General features: G+C 44.1%; 1 protein-coding gene across 1 annotated transcript in view; it reads right to left on the bottom strand.

Moving 5' to 3' along the window:
* LOC110500854 (fibroblast growth factor 14) overlaps positions 1 to 16983 on the bottom strand; it is a 66699-nt gene extending 49716 nt beyond the window's left edge. The window contains exons 1-3 of the mRNA XM_036956514.1: positions 16968 to 16983; positions 16131 to 16274; positions 1287 to 1390 (exon numbers count right to left, since the gene is read on the bottom strand). Of these exons, the coding sequence (XP_036812409.1) occupies positions 1287 to 1390; positions 16131 to 16274; positions 16968 to 16983 (264 nt within the window). The remainder of the gene's footprint in view (positions 1 to 1286; positions 1391 to 16130; positions 16275 to 16967) is intronic.
* Between the last annotated feature and the right edge of the window lie 2989 nt (positions 16984 to 19972).

The following is a 19972-nucleotide window of genomic DNA, read 5'->3' as shown; positions in this document are numbered from 1 at the left end:
TTCACTCTGCAGTCCAACTGATCCCAAACCATCTCAATTGGGTTGAGGTCGGGTGATTGTGGAGGTGAGGTTATCTGATGAAGCACTCCATCACTCTCCTTCTTGGTCAAATAGCCCTTACACAGCCTGGTGGTGTGTTTTGGGTCATTGTCCTATTGAAAAATGAAGGATAGCCCCACTAAGCGCAAACCAGATGGGATGGTGTATCGCTGCAGAATGCTGTGGTAGCCATGCTGGTTAAGTGTGCCTTGAATTCAAAATAAATTACTGACAGTGTCAGCAGCATAGCACCCCCACACCATCACACCTCCTCCTCCATGCTTCACGGTGGGAACCACACATACAGAGATCAGATACTCTGTATCTCACAAAGACACGGCGGTTACAACCAAAAATCACAAATTTAGACTCATCAGACCAACAGACAGATTTTCAACAGTCTAATGTCCATTGCTCGTTTCTTGACCCAAGCAAGTCTCTTCTTGTTATTGGTGTCCTTTAATAGGGGTTTCTTTGCAGCAATTTGACCATGAAGGCCTGATTCACACAGCCTCTTCTGAACAGTTGATGAGGAGATGTGTCTGTTACTTGCTGGTAACTCTAATGAACTTATTCTCTGCAGCAGATGTGACTCTGTCTTCCTTTCCTGTGGCGGTCCTCATGAGAGCCAGTTTCATCATAGCACTTGATGGTTTTTGCGACTGCACTTGAAGAAACTTTCAAAGTTCTTGACATTTTCTGTTTGTTTCTCTTTGCTTTTTTTGAGCTGTTCTTGCCATAATATGGACTTAGTCTTTTACCAAATAGGGCTATCTTCTGTATACCACCCCTACCTTGTCACAACACAACTGATTGGCTCAAACGCATTAAGAAGGAAAGAAATTCCTAAATGAACTTTTAACAAGGCACACCTGTTAATTTAAATGCATTCCTGGTAACAACCTCATGAAGCTGGTTGAGAGAATGCCAAGAGTGCGCAAAGCTGTCATCAATGCAAATGGTGGCTACTTTGAAGAATCTCAAATATAACAAATATTTAGATTTGTTTAACAATTTTTTGGTTACTACATGATTCCATGTGTTATTTCATAGTTGTGATGTCTCTTCACTATTATTCTACAATGTAGAAAATAGTAAAAAATAAAGAAAAACCCTTGAATGAGTAGGTGTCCCTATGCTGCTATAACTTCATAAGAGGTTGCCGTACCGAGGTGTAGAGATGCTATAAACTATAGTAGAAGTGGCATCTATAGCATTATAACGTTAATAATAATTTGTTGCCTTACCGAAGTGTAGAGGTATCCATCGCTGTTCATCCCAATGTAGAGCCCTGTCTTAGTGCTCTGGATGGCTACTATCCTCAGGCCCACAGGAATCAAGTTGAACTGCACTGCAAAACAGACACAATGACAATAAATAGAGGGATTGGGGAGAGGGAGAGAGAGGTGTTAGAGTAATCTGCCCTTGTTTCTTACTAAAACCTTCTCGGTGTTTAAAAAAGACAATTGGAGCCTCCTCTCGTTTCATTCCTCCCACCATCCGCCAGAGAGAAGGAAGAGAGGAAGAGGCCACCTGGGGCGATCAAGCTTTTAGAGACGCTTCAGCCGCTTCCTTCAGCGCGCCCTTCTGCCACAAATAACTAAATCTCACCCGAGTTACTTGATTTAAAGGGCGGCAGGTAGCCTAGTGGTAGAGCATTGGATCAGTAACCGAAAGATAGCTGGTTTGAATCCCTGAGCCGACAAGGTGTAAAATCCATTGTGCCCTAATTTGCTTCAGGCCTGCCCTACTACTATGGTTGACCCTGTAAAACAACACATTTCATTGCACCTACCCGGTGTATCTGACAATAAAACATATTTTTTTCTGTTTGAGGTAGGGGAGAGAGGGAGGGAGATAGACGGAGATAGAAAGAGAGAGGAGAAAGGAGACAGAGGACAGTGGGAAAGAGGGATTGGCAAATGAGAGGGAGAGAGAGAACAGAAGGCTTTATGCCTCTGGAATACATTACTGAGTGACACCTCTTAAAACACCTCTTAACAACACTGTAAACACCACATTCATTTAGTTTTCTGTCTTTTTAATGCAGTTGAGTGCATCTCCTCTATTTTGAACCTTTTTAATGTGCATTGTTTTCCATAAAGACACCACATCTGGGTCGATGTAAAAAGCATTATGTGTGTGTTTGTGCGTTGTCAGAGAGTCTTGACCATAAGCCCTCTGTGTTGGGGGGGGGGGATATGCTAAGTAACATGTTAACTTGAGTGATAATGACAAAACGCCCCTCGGCTACACAACACTGCGGGAGCCATGCAGATTTTAAACGGATGCCTGAAAGCATTGCGGCGACTGCTGCCGTGACAACCAAAGCCCTCAATGACTGCCCTTGAAGGTCCTAAAAGGTCCCAAAAAAACCCAGCCAGGAATAGTAGCTTTGAATAGGCCATTTAATAGTCAGTTTAAAAATGGAAGAACAACAGCAACAACTGCTTTCGTCTAATAGGGTTTTCTTGCTGAAAGAAAGAGAGTGATGATAGGATGGGTGATGAAGGAGTGCAGGCTGCCCTGGTCCTCTGTATCCCCCCCCCCCCCCCCCCCCCCCCTCCCCCCGCTCTCTCTAGGCCCTGCTTTTATTTGTTCTATCGATCCCTGAATCTCAACCAGGCCGTTTCGCAAATGAACATGGTGTCACTAAAGACCACGGAGAAGGTGACACATAGAAGAGCACACACAGTCCCTCTCTCTTGTCTCTCTCTCTCTCACACACTCACACAGCCATACTTACACGTATAGAATATATAGTACCCCCTACTCACACATGGAGTCTATGACCCTCTGTAACCCTGGACACTGCTACAGACAGACACTCTCTCGCTCTCTCTTCCTTTCTCTCTCATTTTGACCATTCGCTCTCCTGTATCTCAGTTTCACTCTCCCCTTCCCTCTCCTTTCTCCAATCTCCTCTCTTTAACTCGCTCTCTCTCTCTCTCTCTCTCTCTCTCTCTCTCTCTCTCTCTCTCTGTGTGTATCTACATTGCCTTTAGAAATGATTCAGACCCCTCCACATTTTGCTGTTACAAAGTTCGATAAAAATTGATTTTTGTCAACTATCAACAAAAATGATCTAATGTCAAATTGGATAAAGAATTCTAACATTTGTAAAAAAATAAAACAAATTAAGTTAACAAAAATAATACACTACATGACCAAAAGTATGTGGACACTTGCTCGTCAGAACTCTTTAACAAGGGGTTGGTCCCCCCTTTGCTGCTATAACAGCCTCCACTCTTCTGGGAAGGCATTCCACTAGATGTTGGAACATTGCTGCGGGGACTTGCTTCCATACAGCCTAAAAAGCATTAGTGAGGTCGGCACTGATGTTGGGCGATTAGGCCTGGCTCGCAGACTGTCTTCCAATTCATCACAAAGGTGTTCGATGGGGTTGAGGTCAGGGCTCTGTGCAAGCCAGTCAAGTTTTTCCCATCGATCTTGACAAGCCATTTCTGCATGGACCTCGCTTTGTTCCTGGAGGCATTGTCATGCTGAAACAGGAAAGGCCATTCCCCAAACTGTTGCCACAAAGTTGGAAGCCCAGAGTCGTCTAGAATTTCATTGTATGCAGTAGCGTTCACTAGAACTAAGGAGCCTAGACCAAAACATGAAAAACAGCCCCAGACCATTATTCCTCTTCCACCAATATTTACAGTTGGCACTGTGCATTGGGGCAGGTAGCGTTCTCCTGGCATCCACCAAACCCAGATTCATCCGTCGGGATGTCAAATAGTGAAGCATGATTCATCACTCTAGAGAACACATTTCCACTGCTCCAGAGTCCAATAGCTGCAAGCTTTACACCACTCCAGCCGACGCTTGGCATTGCGCATGGTGATCTTAGGCTTGTGTGCGGCTGCTCGGCCATGGAAACCCATTTCATGAAGCTCCCAACAAACAGTTTGGAAACTGGTAGTGAATGTTGCAATCGAGGCCGGACAATTTTTATGCGCTTCAGCACTTTGCGGTCCTGTTCTGTGAGCTTGTGTGGCCTACCACTTTGCGGCCTACCACTTTGAGTCGTTGTTGCTCCTAGATGTTTCCACTTCACAATAACAGCACTTACTGTTGACTGGGGCAGCTCTAGCAGGGCAGAAATTTGACAAACTGACTTGTTGGAAAGGTGGCATCCTATGACGGTCCAACGTTGAAAGTCACTGAGCCCTTCAGTAAAGCTATTCTACTATGTTTGTCTATGGAGATGCATGGCTGTGTACTTGATTTTATACAGCTGTCAGCAACGGCTGTGGATGAAATAGCCAATCCACTCATTTGAAGGGGTGTTCACATACGTTTGTATATATTGTGTATCTTGATTTAATATTTTAACATGTATTGATACGTATTCAACCCCCTTAATCAATACATGTTAGAATCATATTTGGCAGTGATCTGGGTAAGTCTCTAAGAGCTTTGCACACCTGGATTGTCAAGTTGGTTGTTGATCATTGTTAAACAAACATTTTCAAGTTTTGCCATAGTTTTTCAAGCTGATTTTAAGTCAAACTGTAACTCGGGCCACTCAGGAACATTCAATGTCGTCTTGATAAGCAACTATTGGCCTTTTCTTTTAGGTTATTGTCCTGCTGAAATGTGAATTTGTATCCCAGTGTTTGTTGATAAGCAGACTGAACCAGGTTTTCCTCTAGGATTTTGCCTGTGTTTAGCCATACCATTTCTTTTTATCCTAAACAACTCCCTGAAACTTGCAGATGACAAGCATACCTGTACCATGATGCAGCCACCACAATGCTTGAAAATATGAAGAGTGGTACTCAGTGATGTGTTTTTTTGGATTTGCCTCAAACACAACGCTCTCATAAAGTTAATTTATTTGCCAAATTTTGGCAGTTGTACTTTAGTGCCTTATTGCACTAAAGTAAAACTAAGTTAGGAAGGACGCCTGTATTTCTGTAGTGAATGGGTGTATTGACACACCATTCAAAGAGTAATGAATAACTTCACCATGCTCAAAAGTATATTCAATGACTGCAATAGGTACACTTCTTTGTGAGGCACTGGGAAACGTCCCTAGTCTTTGTGGTTGAATCTGTATTTGAAATGCACTGCTCAACTGAGAGGCCTTATAGATAATTGGATGTGTGGGGTACAGAAATGAGGTAGTCATTCAAAAATCATGTTAAACACTATTATTGCATACAGAGTGAGTCCATGCAACTTGCATTAACAAAGGGGTTGAATACTTATCGACTCAAGACATTTCAGAATTTTAAATTCAGGCTGTAACACAACAACTTGTGGAAAAAGTCTAGGGGTGTGAATACTTTCTGAAGATACTGTATCTACTATGTTTTCCACATTCCTATTAATCTCTCCCTCCCTCCCACCTCTCTCATAACACTCATTCTCTCTACGAGAGTGAGAGTTAGTCCTCCTTTCTCTCTCCATGAAAGGTGTCTCTCTTTCTAATCATATGGATTACAGCAGATAATAGGTCAGCCTGCCGTTTCTCTCTTTCGCTTCCCCTTCTCTTTCTTCCCCTCCCCTCTTTCTTTCTCAAGACGCTCAGCGTGGCGCTGGGGAGACTGCTAGGTTAATTAAAGTTGTTAGAGTAAGAGACAGAGGGAGGGAGAGAGCGAAAGAGAGAGATAGAGATGGGTGGGGGGAGATGGGGAGATAGGCGGCTTTGCTGAATCAATCCCAGCAAGTCAATACACAATAAATAAACGAGGAGAACAACAACCAGGAAGGCAGGGAGGAAGGGGTGATGGATGGATGGAAGGTATGGAGGAGAGGGAGGAAGGGGAGATGGATGGAAGGCATGGAGGAGAGGGAGGAAGGGGAGATGGATGGAAGGCATGGAGGAGAGGGAGGAAGGGGAAATGGATGGAAGGCATGAAGGAGAGGGAGGATGGGGAGATGGATTGAAGGTATGGAGGAGAGAGAGGAAGGGGAGATGGATGGAAGGTATGGAGGAGAGTGAAGATGGGGAGATGGATGGAAGGTATGGAGGAGAGTGAGGATGGGGAGATGGATGGAAGGTATGGAGGAGAGGGAGGATGGGGAGATGGATGGAAGGTATGGAGGAGAGTGAGGATGGGGAGATGGATGGAAGGTATGGAGGAGAGGGAGGATGGGGAGATGGATGGAAGGTATGGAGGAGAGGGAGGATGGGGAGATGGATGGAAGGTATGGAGGATGGGGAGATGGATGGAAGGTATGGAGGGGAGGGAGGATGGGGAGATGGATGGAAGGTATGGAGGAGAGGGAGGATGGGGAGATGGATGGAAGGTATGGAGGAGAGTGACGAAGGGGAAATGGATGGAAGGCATGAAGGAGAGGGAGGATGGGAGATGGATGGAAGGTATGGAGGAGAAGGAGGATGGGGAGATGGATGGAAGGTATGGAGGAGAGGGCATCAGTGGTCTTTCTGAAGATGTTGTGCTGTATTGAGCCGAGAACGAGAGGATTAGCTGTCTGTGTCATGGAGAGAGTTCAACACATGGACAGGAAGTAGAGGGACAGGAAGTAGAGGGACTACAAGTAGAAGAAACACAGGAAGTATTGCTCATTCTCAACTTCCTGTTTGGGGTGACGGGTGAGAGAGACCTAATACTCGTACTTGCGTCCTAAATAGTAGGCCGTTTGAGTATGTGAAAAATGTAGTTTAATAGTATGTGACATTTTGAAGATTGAGTATACTTTCAAAGCCTGGATGTCATACTCATTTTGGCTTTGACAACAGCTGATCAGTTAGATATGGGGACATACTAGCGAAATCAATGAATAGCGGGAAACAAAGTATTCTCAATATGTGAAAATAAAACGAGTTAATAGTATGTGAATTTTCTTAAATCAAGTATGGTTTAAATGCCAGGATGTTATAGTCATTTAGGCTCTTCATCTAGTAGAATGCACACTTTCCCACAGTGCATTGGAAGAGGTGAGCTGCGAATGATAGTGCCGGGTGCTCTTCAAGTAGCCAAACAACAAAACGAGGTTACTTAATTGGGAAGATGCTGTACAGCAAAGCTTCTGCAGTGATGTTCAAATGTAAGCTAAGTCGTTTTTTGTTCTCCTTTAAATGAACATGAGTATCGCTACATCTTTGAAAACAGAAGTCTTTTTTTGTGTGCTTTTTTTTGTCATTGAAAAGTGCTTATTTTGAAAAGTGTTCCTTCGTCAGAGCTTTTAAACTAAATACTAAACCATCTTTTGATTTCTGAATGTGTCGGCACCGGGGATTCGGGATGTGGCTGCATTATTGATGACGTGTTAATCGGGACTTGTGATTTGAACACATTGATTGTTTTCGTTTTGTAGGCTAGGCTACATATATAATTATTACATGTATGGATCAGGCCTTTAGCAGTCATTCTGATCTCATTTCCAATGATCATGGCTTTAGTTTATTATGTTGCTGTCCAGTGGTTCTGAATTTGCGATGCACCCGACTGTCCATGTTTTTTTTTGTGCAATAGCCTTAGTTTTGCTGTATACTAGGCTATTTGATTTAATTCATATATGTTACAGCACTTTGGTTTCACTAATAAATATGTTGAAATGGAACCAAATTATATGTTTCTGTCTTCAGTCCTTTTTAAATAGGATAGATGGGCGATATGAGCTACGGTAAAGGTCTAATAGTCTGCATATAACCAGCCTGAGTAGGATTATAACTCCATTCCTATTCTATTCAGAGTTTAGAGAAATTAATCAAATTGGAAAGGATCTATTATCAGGTGCATGTCTGTTGAATTTGGAAAGATCCACCTGAACTAGGCCCCGCCCCACCTACTCAGCCAGTCAGGAGCCGCTACTGCGTTGCGGCCATGGCATGCTACATCATTTTTTCTAAACGGTATGTGCTAAATGGTAGGCAGTTTAAGTATGAAGTACACCTAGTATGGGTATTCAGACAGTCACTCATTGTTAAGGGCTTGGGTGTTCGACATGTTATTGAAGTATAGTGTCATACTCTTTTTATGTTCAAAGCCTGAGTGCACCCCTATCGGCTGTCACTCATCTCTCATCGCCATGGCAATGCTGCTGTAAGGGATTAGAGTTGCCTGGATGGCTGGTGACAAGCTTCTGCTCCCTTCACCATCACTCACCAATCAGATCAGAGACAGATCAACAGGAAGAGGATAGGGGTCACGAGAGGTCAAATACTATAGAGACCACAAGCCATCTACCCATACCTCTATTTTTAGGATATATAATACAAAATATATATATATTATTTTCTCAATTTCTCTCTCTCCCCACCTACTCACACAACCTTTAAACTCTATCTACCTGCCTCTGTCTGTCTGTCAAACATTTTGTATGCATTTAACCTGACTCTATTCCTTTAGTGCTGTTGTTTCCCTATCTAGTTCTCTCATTCAATCCCCTCTTCTTGTCTTTCATTCTCCCTCCTGCGAAGCTAAGATCTCTTATTCTACTCTCATGCATCTGTATTGTTCTAAATCCTAATTTCTCAGCACCTCTTCTTTCTTCACTCTTTTCTCTCTGTCTCCTTAACTCACTCTTTCTCTCTCTCTCCTCTCTCTTTCGCTCTCTCTGTCTCCCTGACTCACTCTCTTTCCCTCTCTCTCACACAATAGTTCCTTGATTTCACCTTCTCCATATTCCTCTCCCGCTCATCAAATCAAATCAAATGTATTTATATAGCCCTTCTTACATCAGCTGATATGTCAAAGTGCTATACAGAAACCCAGCCTAAAACCCCAGCAAGCAATGCAGGTGTAGAAGCACGGTGGTTAGGAAAAACTCCCTAGAAAGGCCAACACCTAGGAAGAAACCTAGAGAGGAACCAGGCTATGAGAGGTGGCCAGTCCTCTTAAGGCTGTGCCGGGTGGAGATTATAACAGAACATGGCCAAGATGTTCAGAAATGACCAGCATGGTCAAATAATAATAATCACAGTAGTTGTTGAGGGTGCAACAAGTCAGCACCTCAGGAGTAAATGTCAGTTGGCTTTTCATAGCCGATCATTAAGAGTATCTCTACCGCTCCTGCTGTCTCTAGAGAGTTGAAAACAGCAGGTCTGGGACAGGTAGCACGTCCGGTGAACAGGTCAGGGTTTCATAGCCTCAGGCAGAATAGTTGAAACTGGAGCAGTAGCACGGCCAGGTGGACTGGGGACAGCAAGGAGTCATCATGCCAGTTAGTCCTGAGGCATGGTCCTCTCATCCTCTCTCTCTCTCATCCTCTCTCAATTCAATTTCAATTTAAGGGCTTTATTGGCATGGGAAACATATGTTAACATTGCCAAAGCAAGTGAAGTAGATAATAAACAAAAGTGAAATAAACAATAAACATTAACAGTTAACATTACACTCACAAAGTTCCAAAAGAATAAAAACACTTCAAATGTCATTATCTCTCTCTCCCTCTTGCTCACTCTCTCTCTCTGTGTGTGTGTGTGTGTGTGTGTGTGTGTGTGTGTGTGTGTGTGTGTGTGTGTGTGTGTGTGTGTGTGTGTGTGTGTGTGTGTGTGTGTGTGTGTGTGTGTGTGTGTGTGTGTGTGTGTGTGTGTGTGTGTGTGTGTGTGTGTGTGTGTGTGTGTGTGTGTGTGTGTTATTGAGTTGCTGAAACTGAAAAGACGATGTCAGCCTAGACCAATCCCGAAGCTGAGAGCGATGAATAAATGTTTTTCACAGCAGGAATTGGAGGGGATAAATGTTCAGGGAATCAAGTTAACTGGTCTTTATGGATTTCTGATGGAATTTCCATTCCTCCCACTCCCCCTGTCCCTCCGGATGGATGGAGATCTCCAAAGCAGGCCAAATCCATTGACACCACCCTTTCAAACCCAATATCTCACTTTCTTGTCTTTCTCTGCAACTCTCTGGTTCTCTGCTTTTCTCTGTCTCAGCCACCCTCTTGTAAACTTATCTCGCAGCCTCTCACCCTCCCTTCCTCTCTCTTTCTCACCCTCTCTCTCTTTCACCCTCTCTCTCACCCTCCCTTCCTCTCTCTTTCTCACCCTCTCTCTCTTTCACCCTCTCTCTCTCTCACCCTCCCTTCCTCTATCTTTCTCACCCTCTCTCTCTTTCACCCTCTCTCTCTTTCACCCTCTCTCTCTCACCCTCCCTTCCTCTCTCTTTCTCACCCTCTCTCTCTCACCCACCCTTCCTCTCTCTTTCTCACCCTCTCTCTCTTTCACCATCTCTCTTTCAATCCTCTCTCTCACCCTCCCTTCCTCTCTCTTTCTCACCCTCTCTCTCTTTCACCCTCTCTCTATTTCACCCTCTCTCCCCATCCTCCCTTCCTCTCTCTTTCTCACCCTTTCTCTCTTTCACCCTCTCTCTCCCACCCTCCCTTCCTCTCTCTTTCTCACCCTCTCTCTCTTTCACCCTCTCTTTCTTTCACCCTCTCTCTCTCACCCTCTCTGTATTTTTCTCCCTCGTCATTTCATTTTCCAGTCTGTTTCTTCTTCCTGCCTTTTTGTGTAGGACGGGAGAATCCCTCCTCTCTTGGTACATCCTCCCCCACTCCTCTCCACCTCTCTTCCCCTGTCTCCCCTCCCTCCTCCATGTCCGTCAGGTGGGAGGTCTGGCTCTCTTACACACACATTCATGTCACCGTGACAATCCACTGGTCAGTCCAGCTGGACAGAGAAGAGGTGTCCAAACTCTGGATACCCCTTCTCTCCTTCTCTCTCTCCATCCCTCCCTCCTCCCCCTTTCCCTCATTACCCCATTACATAACCATCTGAAAGAGAGAGAGAGAGAGGTGGGGGGGTAGAGAAAAAGCCAGTCTCTTGTACCTCCCACCAGAGGGGGGAGACACAGTGATTGAATGGCCATCAGTGGCTCGCCAGCTGCTTCTTTGGCAGCGCATTCCCTCCTCTCTCTCTATCCTCTTTCCCTCATCTCTCATCCCTCCCCTCTCTCCCTATTATCTGTCTTCCCCTCTGTTCCTCTGCTCGCTTCCCTCCCTCCCTCCCTTGCTTCCCCCTTTCTCTTTCCCTCCCTTCCTCCATCCCTTCAAAGGTCCAGACCTCTAAAGTCATAGAGGAAGAAAATAAGTATTTTCCCCCGAGATGAGAGCAGAGGGGTTGAATCAAGACATAGGTGATGGGAGTGGATGTATACCCCCATCCCCCCTTTCCCTCCTGGGTGGGTGCTGGTTCCTGTGGCCCGACCCGTCGTGGCTGTAAGGGGGCCTTGGGGGAAAGTTCCCATGGCTGAAGCCGGGGGCTGGATCTATGTGTCCAGGGTGGGGGATGGGTCTATGTGCCCAGGACTGGGGCCTTGTGTCTGGGGTCTGTCAGGGGGCCGGGGGTGGAAGTTCCCAGGGCGGAGGCTGAAGGCTGTGAGGGGGCCGCAGGGGTCATCCTGACAGGCCGGCGTTAGTAAAATTAGCAATTAACTGACAGGGCGGTGCAGCCGCAGTGTGTAATACCCCTGGCCAGGGACCAAACACCCAGGGGCCTCCGCCAACAACAGCCTCTCTACTTAATTGTCAGAGCGAGGGAGGGAGGGATGCATCCCATCCCAGTGTCCTTTGACAACTTCCAACGGTCAAATGTACTTTGAGGGAGTTTATCTATGTTTTTGTGTGTGTGTGTGTGTGTGTGTGTGTTCGTTGAACATAAGACAGATCTAGACTTAAAATTATTTAACCTTTATTTAAACAGGGGGTCACATTGAGATGAAGAATCTCTTTACACAGAGAGCCCTGTGCACATCACAATAAAAACATAAACAACATACAGTCGTGGCCAAAAGTTTTGAGAATGACACAAATATAAATTTTCACAAAGTTTGCTGCTTCAGTGTCTTTAGATATTTTGTCAGATGTTACTATGGAATACTGAAGTATAATTACAAGCATTTCATAAGAGTCAAAGGCTTTTATTGACAATTACATTAAGTTGATGCAAAGAGTCAATATGTGCAGTGTTGACCCTTCTTTTTCAAGACCTCTGCAATCCGCCCTGGCATGCTGTCAATTAACTTCTGCGCCACATCCTGACTGATGGCAGCCCATTCTTGCATAATCAATGCTTGGAGTTTGTCAGAATTTGTGGATTTGTGTTTGTCCACCTGCCTCTTGAGGATTGACCACAAGTTCTCAATAGGATTAAGGTCTGGGGAGTTTCCTGGCCATGGACCCAAAATATCGATGTTTTGTTCCCCGAACCACTTAGTTATCACTTTTGCCTTATGGCAAGGTGCTCCATCATGCTGGAAAAGGCATTGTTCGTCACCAAACTGTTCCTGGATGGTTGGGAGAAGTTGCTCTCGGAGGATGTGTTGGTACCATCCTTTATTCATGGCTGTGTTCTTAGGTAAAATTGTGAGTGAGCCCACTCTCTTGGCTGAGAAGCAACCCCACACATGAATAGTCTCAGGATGCTTTACTGTTGGCATGACACAGGACTGATGGTAGCGCTCACCTTGTCTTTTCCGGACAAGCTTTTTTCCGGTTGTCCCAAACAATCGTAAAGGGGATTCATCATCGAAAATGACTTTACCCCAGTCCTCAGCAGTCCAATCCCTTTTGCAGAATATCAGTCTGTCCCTGATGTTTTTCCTGGAGAGAAGTGGCTTCTTTGCTGCCCTTCTTGACACCAGGGCCTCCTCCAAAAGTCTTCACCTCACTGTGCGTGTAGATGCACTCACACCTGCCTGCTGCCATTCCTGAGCAATCTCTGTACTGGTGGTGCCCCGATCCCGCAGCTTAATCAACTTTAGGAGACGGTCCTGGCGCTTGCTGGACTTACTTGTGTGCCCTGAAGCCTTCTTCACAACAATTGAACCGCTCTCCTTGAAGTTCTTGATGATCCGATAAATGGTTAATTTAGGTGCAATCTTACTGGCAGCAATATCCTTGCCTGTGAAGCCCTTTTTGTGCAAAGCAATGATGACGGCACATGTTTCCTTGCAGGTAACCATGATTGACAGAGGAAGAACAATGATTCCAAGCACCACCCTCCTTCCAGTCTGTTATTCGAACTCAATCAGCATGACAGAGTGATCTCCAGCCTTGTCCTTGTCAACACTCACACCTGTGTTAATGAGAGAATCACTGACATGACGTCAGGTGGTCCTTTTGTGGCAGGGCTGAAATGCAGTGGAAATGTTTTGGGGGATTCAGTTCATTTGCATGGCAAAGAGGGACTTTGCAATGAATTGCAATTCATCTGATCACTCTTCATAACATTCTGGAGTATATGCAAATTGCCATCATACAAACTGAGGCAGCAGACTTAATATTTGTGTAATTCTCAAAACGTTTGGCCACGACTGTACACATGTGTATAAAACAATACAATTCAGCACAACAACAAAAATCACATTCATACATAGAGGTCCTCAATCAATAATGGAAACTGCCTGAGTTACACCGGCACATCTAACTGCAGTGAACTCTGCAGATTGTTCCACAAATTAGGGGCAAAAAATGCAAAACACAGATTTTCCCAAATCTGTGGAGACTGGAGGGATCTCTAGTGTTATCCATTCCCGGTTTGGTAACTCATGATTTTAACTTAATGAATGATGGTACATATAGAGGGAGTTTCTGTCAGATTGCTTTGTAAATAAATCAAAGAGAATGCAGCTCTCTTCTTCCAGACAGAGAGGTCCAGCCCACATTTTTCTGGGATTTTAGGACTCAATGATGAGCCCTAAAATTGTCCCCTGTGATAAAGCATATTGCTGAATGGCGTGTGTGTGTGTGTGTGTGTGTGTGTGTGTGTGTGTGTGTGTGTGTGTGTGTGTGTGTGTGTGTGTGTGTGTGTGTGTGTGTGTGTGTGTGTGTGTGTGTGTGTGTGTGTGTGTGTGTGTGTGTGTGTGTGTGTGTGTGTGTGTGTGTGTGTGTGAGAAAGTAGCGTGTGTTTGTCCTGTTAGCAAGAGAGAGCAGGGGAAGCCTGGGTAGGCCTGGTCCATCAGAACACTCCAGACTGTGAGTGTGTCCATAATGGAAACCTATTCCCGACATAGTATACTATGCAATATGGAACCTGGTCAAAAGTAGTGTACTACTTGGGGAATGTAATTTGGGAGGCAGCTTGTCTCTGTAGAACTCAGATATGAATCTGACTGTTTCCTCCTTAATTATTTATCTCCATTTGCTGCTGATTTGGCCCTTTACTGACTGGCCTCAGCACACTCTGCAGTGGGGTGTGTAATTACACACATATCCACACACACACACACACATGGACACACACACATGCAAACACACACACACATGGACATGTACACAGGCAGACACACACACACGCATCTGGGCATGCACGTAAACACACACGCACACACACACTTTTTTCATAGAAGAGGTCAGGGAACAGGTTGGGGTCCCACCCTGGGGCTGATGGCAGAGAGAAAGAGAGGGGGAGAAGGAGAGAGGCTGAGGAGGCTACGCTGTAGTGAGACAAACAGCTAGGCAGGTCCATCAGCCACTCAGAACCACAGTTGTGGTGAATGAGAGGAACCTCCGTTCCCTCCACAGGGAGGCCTGCCATTCTGTTCTGGCCTACAGTAAATACAAAATGAGATATTCCAGACCTTGATCATAGACGCTCAAACACATACACAAACAGAGACGCATGCACACACTTCGCACACACACACACACGCAAAACACTAATCTATCCCATTCAATATTCTGTGCGGTGGGGTAGATGATTATGCCGTTGTGATGTCAATCACTCAACAATTCTACCGTGCTGTGGGAATGAATAAATAATCTGCTTTGAATGAAAAGTGAACGATTTATGAGTCCTTTACTGGGCTGTACATGCCAGATCTCCCTCCATCCGCCTCTTTCTCTCTCTCCCTCTCTCTTTCTATCTCCCTCTCTTTTTATCGCTCTTTACCTCTCTCTCTCTCTCTCTCTATACCTCTTTCCTCTCTCTCTTCACCCTTCCCTGCCTCCCTCTCCCTTCCTGCACTTTGCCTCTTCCTCTCCCCTAAGCCTGTTCCCCTTACAGAAAGCTCACAGTAACAGTAAGCCTGATGTAAGGCTTGATAGAGTTATAGTTGTTATGAAATATACCGTAACTCACACTCAAAAACACTTCACAGTTGTCCTCTAATCTCTGAACAAACTTTAATACCCCAACCGGGACCTGTTATGTTATGCAGTGATTTCCTCTGCTTACAGTTTCTATACTGTACCTACCTAAAAAAGTGTCCACACTGGCTAAAGTGTGAGAGCCCTGTACACATCTACAATATATTTAAGATTCACAGACTGTTATGCAATAACTTGTGTACAATAACTGTCTAGAAATATGTACTGTCTAAAGATTCTCACTGTGTCTATACATACTTTTATATTTCAATACAAACTGTGGAGAGAGACAGACAGACAGACAGACAGACAGACAGACAGACAGACAGACAGACAGACAGACAGACAGACAGACAGACAGACAGCAGGGTTATAGAGACAGACACAGAAAGACAGGGGTGAGACTTACAGAAGGACAGCAGGGTTATAGAGACAGACAGACAGACAGGTGTGAGACAGATCGACAGACAGCAGGGTTATACAGACAGACAGACAGACAGACAGGTGTGAGACAGATAGACAGACAGCAGGGTTATAGAGACAGACAAAAAGACAAGTGTGAGACAGATAGACAGACAGCAGGGTTATAGAGACAGACAAAAAGACAGGTGTGAGACAGATAGACAGACAGCAGGGTTATAGAGACAGACAGACAGACAGACAGACAGACAGACAGACATACAGACAGCAGGGTTAGAGAGACAGACAGACACAGAAAGAAAGGTGTGAGACTTACAGACAGACAGCAGGGTTATAGAGACAGACACAGAAAGACAGGGGTGAGACTTACAGAAGGACAGCAGGGTTATAGAGACAGACAGACAGACAGGTGTGAGACAGATCGACAGACAGCAGGGTTATACAGACAGACAGACAGACAGACAGACAGACAGGTGTGAGACAGATAGACAGACAGCAGGGTTATAGAGACAGACAAAAAGACAGGTGTGAGACAGATAGACAGACAGCAGGGTTATAGAGACAGACAGACAGACAGACAGGTGTGAGACAGATAGACAGACAGCAGAGTTATAGAGACAGACAGACAGACAGACAGGTGTGAGACAGATAGACAGACTTACAGAAGGAGCTGCTTTCGTCCTTTGTGCCGTCCATGGTGCCATCCGGAAGCATCTGGAGGTAGAAGCCATGCCGGTTGTAGAGTCTCGTGACAATGCCTTTCAGTTGGGGCTCTGCAGGGGGACAGGACAGGGTTAATTTGTGTCCTCATATTGCATGATAGTCAGTGATGTTTGCACTCAAACTCAGCATCTGGGAACAAACAACAGTAAAGGAAGATTCTACACTCTAATGTATTTTCTCCCAAATATATTACAACGTGATTTACACTGAAAGGCAGCATCTGTCCACAGTGGCCTTCTCTATTAAATGATTTTGTATTGTTTATCTAACCTTTATTTAACTAGGCAAGTCAGTTAAGAACAAATTCTTATTTACAATGACGGACTATTGATGAGACCTTGGTGCCTGCTTAAAAAGGGTCCGCGTCTACGATGAGGGGAGGTAGGGTGTGTGTGCCTGCCTACTGCCTAGCACGGAGAATGCTTCGTTAAAGATGAATAGCATGTGAGGCTGTGCTGCTCTGTTCGCGATTAGGCAGAGGAGTGAGAGAGAGAGCTAGGAGGAGCGCTAAAGACAAAAACACAAACAAGAAAAACTTGACTGAGCTACTAAAAGTTTAATGACACGGGACCACGTCTTCCATCTACTGTGACGCTCCGTTTTGTTGTTTACAGAGTATGTTCTGAGGCAGAACAATTGTTTGTAGAGCTAACTGGGATTTGTATCTCCAGATGAACAGAGTTTACCTGCTACATTTGCAGGCTCTTATTGTGTAGTAGCTTCTGGTTGACAGCAAGCGTGCAAGCTAATGCTACGGGACAACAGCAGTCGTTTACCCTTCCCCATAACCATGGCTGTAACTACATATGAGGACACTGGTCTGGGCCTCCGCAATTTTTTTCTGAGAATAAAAAATTAACCAGTCAAAAGATTGGACACACCTTCCTGGGGTTTTCTTTATTTTTTATATTCTACATTGTAGAATAATAGTGAAGACATCAACAATAAAAATAACACAATCATGTAGTAACCAAAAAAGTGTTAAACAAATCCAAATCTATTTTATATTTGAGATTCTTCAAAGTAGCCACCCATTGCCTTGATGACAACTTTGCACACTCTTGGCATTCTCTCAACCAGCTTCACCTGAAATGCTTTTCCAACAATCTTGAAGGAGTTCACACATATGCTGAGCACTTGCTGGCTGCTTTTCCTTCAATCTGCTGTCCAACTCATTCCAAACCGTCTCAATTGGGTTGAAGTCGGGTGATTGTGGAGGCCAGGTCAACTGATGCAGAAATCCATCACTCTCCTTCTAGGTCAAATATCCCTTACATAGCCTGGAGGTGTGTTCGGTCATTGTCCTGTTAAAAAATAAATGATAGTCCCAATAAGCCCAAACCAGATGGGATGGCATATCGCTGCAGAATGCTGTGGTAGCCATGCTGGCTAAGTGTGTCTTGATTTCTAAACAAATCACTGACAGGGTCACCAGCAAGCATCCCGGTGGGAACTACGCATGCAGAGATCATCCGTTCACCTACTCTGTGTCTCACGAAGACACAGCAGTTGGAACCAAACATCTCAAATTTGGACTCATCAGATCAAAGGACAGATTTCCGGTCTAATGTCCATTGCTTGTGTTTCTTGACCCAAGCAAGTCTCTTCTTATTATTGGTGTCCTTAAGTAGTGTTTTCTTTGCAGCAATTCGACCATAAAGGCCTGATTCACGCAGTCTCCTCTGAACAGTCGATGTTGAGATGTGTCTGTTACTTGAACTCCGTGAAGCATTTATTTGGGCTGCAATTTCTGAGGCTGGTAACTCTAATTAACTTATTCTCTGCAGCAGAGGTAACTCTGGGTCTTCCTTTCCTGTGGCGGTCCTCATGAGAGCCTGTTTCATCATAGCGCTAGATGGTTTTTGCGACTGCACTTGAAACTTTTATGAAATTATCCGTATTAACTGACCTTCGTGTCTTAAAGTAATGATGGACTGTCATTTTTCTTTGCTTATTTGAGCTGTTCTTGCAATAATATGGACTTGGTCTTTTACCAAAAAGGGCTATCTTCTGTATACCACCCCTACCTTGTCACAACCCAACTGATTGGCTCAAACGCATTAAGAAGGAAAGAAATTCCACAAATAAACTTTTAACAAGGCACACCTGTTAATTGAAATGCATTCCAGGTCACTACCTCATGAAGCTGGTTGAGAGAATGTCAGTACTGTATATTTTGTACTCAATAAAGAAAATCAACTATGGTCAAAGTTGGGGCACCACGGAAAATCTTCAGACTATAAAGTTATACTTTTCCAAATATAACTCTTCAGATATTTTAATATTTGATCGATTAGTCTTCTATTAATGAATTATTATTTACCTCATGCCAGTCTCATTCTAAACGTTGTAAATTGTTGGGTTCTGCATGAACCCAGCCTAAACTATGAATCATCCATACACCAATTGGCTTAATAATTTATTTACTAAGTAACAGAAATGCATAAACTCACAGAAATGCATAAACAAACAAATATTGGTTACTAACAATGATCGGGAAGATCCCCTAGTGGGCTAAAGAGATATAACGGCTTGGTGCACAAAGGGAAGGGGGTGTGGAAGAGAGAGAGCGGGAAAGACAAAATGGATCACTACACACAGTGGATAATTGTATTCATTGAAATGCTAATCCTTTGCACATGAACGCTCGCTCATTCGGGAATAATTGCAATCAATATATTTACGCCATTGTGTAGTTGTTGTCTTCTCTGTTGGAATCGTTGGTCAGTTCATCAGAGAGTCTCTGGCTACTCATGGTGGCGACTCCTGATAGTATCTGTTGTAATGGAACCGTCAGGCGTCCATTGTTCTTAGAATAAATGTTTCAGCTGTTGTCGTTATTCGCTTCCGAGGTTTGCATAATTTCTAGCTAGTAATTAGTATCTAAGATTATTCTACTCTCATTCTTTAGGGATTGATAGTCTGAGTTTATTTCCAGCTGTGTAGCCAATGCTCCACGTGGTATGGTTAGGAATTCAACAACCATTGCAACCTTAGCTTACACTGAGGTTTTTGTGGTCTTAACTATTCGCAAACACAGCTCACGCTGTGGGTTTGCTTAGTCTTAAGAGGATTTTCTCAGGAGGGGCTTTTATTCGTAACAGTAGAAGAGGGCGGTTCCATGATGCCAGATCATGTCTGTGCTCACGGGGGTGTGGCCGCTGACTAGTTACATTTTTACAGGGAATACAATTCTCTCAAAATTAAAGGTTAACATCACATTACATCATTTCACAAATAGTTTCATCTTTACTCATTCATTTTATACAATAATTAGATGAAAACACCATAATTGAGAAATGTATACATTCAGAGATATAGTTGTGTGTTTCCTGTACTTCGTGAGGTCACCAAATGAAACACACTCAACATAACTTAAGTGTCCACGGACCCTTCCCACATTCTCACAAGTGGACATAGTTTCATTTTCCCATTTGGGGGATTTAGGAGTTTGGCCACGTGAAATCCTTTGAGGCTGTAATTGCTGCCAAAAGTCCTTCAACAAAGCACTGAGTAAAGGGTCTGAATACTTATGTGAATGTGATATTTCAGTTTTAATTTTTTTTAAAAATTTGCAACAAATTCCAAAAACCTGTTTTTGCTTTGTCATTATGGGGTATTGTGTGTAGATTGAAGAGGAGAAGGGAAATTAAACCATTTAAGAATAAGGCTGTAATGTAACAAAATGTCTGAATACTTTCTGAATGCACTGTATCTATGTAGAGTTGAGCATTTTATGCAATTCATCATTACAACTGACTGAAGAGTTGCTGATGCTACA

This window comes from Oncorhynchus mykiss, chromosome 21 (genome assembly GCF_013265735.2).
Source record: "Oncorhynchus mykiss isolate Arlee chromosome 21, USDA_OmykA_1.1, whole genome shotgun sequence".
Taxonomy (NCBI): domain Eukaryota; kingdom Metazoa; phylum Chordata; class Actinopteri; order Salmoniformes; family Salmonidae; genus Oncorhynchus; species Oncorhynchus mykiss.
This window is presented reverse-complemented; position numbering and strand designations above follow the sequence as displayed.